Raw genomic sequence first — 4,549 nt, forward strand, 5'->3', positions numbered from 1 at the left:
ATATATTATAAATTATAATATTAGGTATGTACTCTATTCAGAACTATTGTGGTCCTCTGTTTGTGGATGAGATTAATCCCACGAATGAGAAATGATGAAATCTCAAGTTTATCAATAGAGAATTTTATGGAAATTCCATTAAAATGGACAGTGTAGTGAGTTTTCCAATAGTTAAATAGATAGATTTAAAAAAGCATAAAAAAAAAATAAAAAATCATACAAAATTCAATTTAATTTATTTAATTTATTAATACAATTTTTAACTTTTTAAGAAGGTTTTTTGTAATTAAACAAAATGTTCACTATCGTTTGCAGTATATAAATTACAAATTTAAACAGTTCAGGTTAAATGTGATTTTTGTAAGTCCTACATAGTTTTTGGCTACTAACTTAAGAATTGCGTATTAGTTATGAAAACATTTTATGTTATACAACAGTGTATTATTTGTAGGTAAAATGTATGTACATAGAATTAAAACCATAGCAAAAGCCAATTTAAACTTCATATGCTATTTACAAGCTACAAAGATCACGTTCAAACCTTCATAACTCAAATCATGTAAGTTCTGTATAGTATTAAAATTCCTAATATGTATTATTTATTGGTTGTGATACATCTGTAAATCTGAAGGTAGACAAACTTATGAACATTTTGTGTTATATTATATTATGTTTTCATATTTTTGTATGAATAATGAGTAATGATTATTAAAATGAAAAATAAATTAGTTATTTCACCAAAATGAAAAAAAGTAAAATTAAAAGGTACAAGTAAAAAAAAATAAGGAGAAAGTATGTAGCAATCTTACATAATATCTAATATTTTAATACTATTATGTTTTAAACATTAAACAACCATTTTTAATTAACTCAAAATTCAAAACGTAAAATTTAAAAATGTTTTATAATTATAAATTAGATAAAAATAAATGATAGTTTTTAAAATTTTAATTTACAAAAACTTACAAAAAAATTGTCTAGTGCATAAGTAATCAGCACATAAGACTATATTATAGATGACACAAGAAATACTTCTATACAATACCCGAGTATAGGTAGTAGCATTGATTTAAATATATATTAGGCATATACTGTATTTAATCAATAATAGAATACAAAATTATAAAATAACTTAATGTTTTAATAACTCAGTAACACTAACACACTGCACGACTACTGTGCACTTTCATTATGATTTATGATTATGAATTATTCATATTATTATATTAAATAATAATATAATATGTGTTTACAGTGTACATACATTCTGTATGATATAAGGTTTACAGAGTAGTTGTTCTATTAACAGTTCAGATAAATTAACTATAAACAAATACTATTAGCTTATTATACTAATCTATTATAGTATTTGCTATAAATAAGTGAACAACAATCTGATAACCATAACATAAATATTAAATACCGTAAGAGCGGGATACTTTGCTCCAAATATATTTCTTTTTTAGTTTAAACCTATACTATAGCTTCAATAACAAAGATAAAATTTACCTGCTTTATATATATAGATGTTGAGAGGTAAGAACAGTTCAAAAAAATCCGAATTTCATACTAAATGACTTACTTACTTATTCCCAAAAATTTGGAGCAAAGTAAAATACATTGCAGGTTACATTGCAAAATGATTGAAATTACCTTACTTTAATGCATATAATAACTATTGGTGCAATGTTTACTGCTTGTGTTTTAACTAATCTGAACCTATACATAATATCATTTAATAATATAATTTTTTTTTTTTTTTAGTTGATTAAAAGTCTTTTTTTAATACATTTTAAATTAAATTTCAATCACCTAGATTTTGTACAACTTTTTTGTTATGAGTTTTTGTGTTTTTGAAAACAATTCTTTTCGTGGCATACATCTTGGAGGTGAACTAATAGATTGATGTTCGAAATGTTTGAAAAAATTTGTTTAATCTTAATAAGAACAATATTAAAAAAACTACAATCTCTTATCTCAAAATCGTAATGTGCTACGATTGATATCAATAAATATTTTTTTTGGAGCAATGTTTAATCCCTGGAGTAAAGTATCCCGCTCTTACGGTATAGGTATTTTTTAATTTATTTTTAAATTTTAAACAAGTAGTGCAACCACCAAAAGAAACCATAATTATTTTCACATATTTTTTTAAGTTTCGATGTTGGAAATAGATACAACGCAATGGTAAGAGTTTTCGGTAAGAACTGTTATCAATTTTCCGACAACTGCCTACGACCCGTAAGGTGTATGTGTATCGTTTATGACATTGATATGGGATAATTATCAATAAATTGGTCGTAGGCCCACACCTTACTATTTCAAATGGCAACCTACTAAACTATTACATACTGGAATCTGTTTAGCATAGACACATTTTATGGTTAATAGTGGCGACACCAGTGATGCCATTCCTTGCGAAATAAAGCTTTGTTAAGCAATGAGTAGTATATTCACACTACAACAAAATGTATAATGTGTATATATTATCATGTGATCTATTATTTTTTTTTAATAATGTATACCTAATGTACTATATAATTCCATTCTGACGATGTTTGATAGATTTAGTAGAAACAGTAAAAGACCTAAATAGGAAAAATTTAAAATGATTGTACAATTCCATAGTTGTTGTGTGCATGTGCAGTGAACTACGTGGAGTACTGCCTTTATCATAGCAGCCACCGCTGGAACTAATACCATGTTCTGTCTATTAGCATAAGGTCCATGTCACAGATACTAGTTTATGCTTATCAGATGTTGTCTGTTTCATTATTTCTCAAGGTCTTCATCACGGTCTTAAGAGATAAGGTAATGTTTTTGCGGTAACTTGGGAAACGTAATTTCCTCATTATAAGAAAATATAGGCTGGAGAGTAGGGAGTTGTCTGACCTTATCTTCTAAGACCGTGGTAATAATATACTATTGCTAAATTTTAGTCTCGGGATATGCCTACTATGTACAGCGTACACGTCATATAATTAATTTGTCTGAGTATATAAATGTATAATATTACCAAAAATCCAAAGTTTGCATGGATACTACCCAAATTTAACAAGTTTAATAAATATTTCCAAACTCAAAAAGTTATCATGAATGATCTGCATGACAAAACTCAAATTTTATATCAATACATCTTATTATTATTTTTAAAAAGAAACTATGGAGTGCAAAACAAACTCAGTAATGTAAGACCTAACCGTGGTGAATTTTTTGCAAACCACTGCTTTAGAGCTTAATGAGCCTATGTTGAGTAAGCTGCCATCGTTAAGTGCAAATGTGCACAGTCATTCGAGCACCCAACTCTTGTTCCAATAATATCATTAATGACAAGATTAGTGCCAGAAAACAATGTTGAATTAATTCAAAAGATAGATGATGAGTGACATAGTCTTTCAATGAACATGATGCACGTGCTTGACTCCAATACTGAATTTAGTATGTCAATGGATCACCTGATGTTTTTTGGTAACAAATGAGTTATTTAAGTTTGAAAAGTAAAGTAGGAATATTTATTAATATTATAAAATGTTTATTTCAGTTATGGCATCAAGGATTATGATTTAAAAACTGATGCAATAGGACAAGAACTTCCAGATATTTCATTATCAGCTTATGTTTACTAAATTCTAACGCCGACTGAGAGTGAATTTTTTCAAGCGTTAATGCTATAAAAACAAAGTATGAAAACAAGTTAATTACCAAAACTATAAATGGTACTATACTGACAAAAGAGTGTATAAAGGGCGGAAGATCTCAAACAAAAAATTTTGTAGCACTCAGAAGTAATGTTTTATTATTTCTCATCACTCTTTAAATTAAAATAATAAAATTATATTACATTTTATAATAAAAATAAGCACCTGCATCTTCTGTGTCTGAATTTTCACCAGGATCATAACTTGGATCATTACTTAAATCAGATGATGAAGAAAACAAACGAGAACTTTCAGCAACATCATAACTTAGATAATTCCTTGAATCAGAACGAGAACTTTCACCAACACTCTCGGAGCTGATATTGCTACCGCTACCACTTGAAATATTATCATTCCTCCCTCCTGCTGTCATTCCTTCAGCTCTCATTTCTTCCATATACAAAAGAAACCCTAATTAAACATACAAAGCAACTTTTATTTTAACTACTGTACACTTAAACAATAGTTATTCATTATTTAAGACAAAATAATAAATTATTGTAATACGTACTGGACCTGGTTTTGTCTTCTGACCGTGAACTTTCAGAATCAACTTTTTCATCATGTTCATCTTCAACCTAAAATAACAAATAATGTGATTAATTCTAGTTTATCAAAATAAACACAAGAAAAAACTTACATCTTCATTTTTAAATCTACCAACATCATATATTTGAACAATTGACTCATCAACATTTCCAAATATGCCTTGATTTTCAACAATAGCTATTTGAGTATCATAACTATTGCAAGCGATATCATATATGGAGTTTTTAACATCAACAGTGGCTAAGCACATAAAACAATTTGCAAAAACAAATAATTTTAGTTCTGAGTGGAGCGTGCAAGCT

General features: G+C 27.5%; 1 protein-coding gene across 1 annotated transcript in view; it reads right to left on the bottom strand.

Annotated features, from left to right (window-relative positions):
• Positions 1–3,815: 3,815 nt before the first annotated feature.
• LOC115033198 (DDB1- and CUL4-associated factor 1-like) overlaps positions 3,816–4,549 on the bottom strand; it is a 1,360-nt gene continuing 626 nt past the window's right edge. The window contains exons 2-4 of the mRNA XM_029485360.1: positions 4,339–4,487; positions 4,210–4,276; positions 3,816–4,109 (exon numbers count right to left, since the gene is read on the bottom strand). Coding sequence (XP_029341220.1) covers positions 3,838–4,109; positions 4,210–4,276; positions 4,339–4,487 — 488 coding nt within the window. The 3' untranslated portion in view covers positions 3,816–3,837. The remainder of the gene's footprint in view (positions 4,110–4,209; positions 4,277–4,338; positions 4,488–4,549) is intronic.

This window comes from Acyrthosiphon pisum, chromosome X (genome assembly GCF_005508785.2).
Source record: "Acyrthosiphon pisum isolate AL4f chromosome X, pea_aphid_22Mar2018_4r6ur, whole genome shotgun sequence".
NCBI classification, from domain to species: Eukaryota; Metazoa; Arthropoda; class Insecta; order Hemiptera; family Aphididae; genus Acyrthosiphon; species Acyrthosiphon pisum.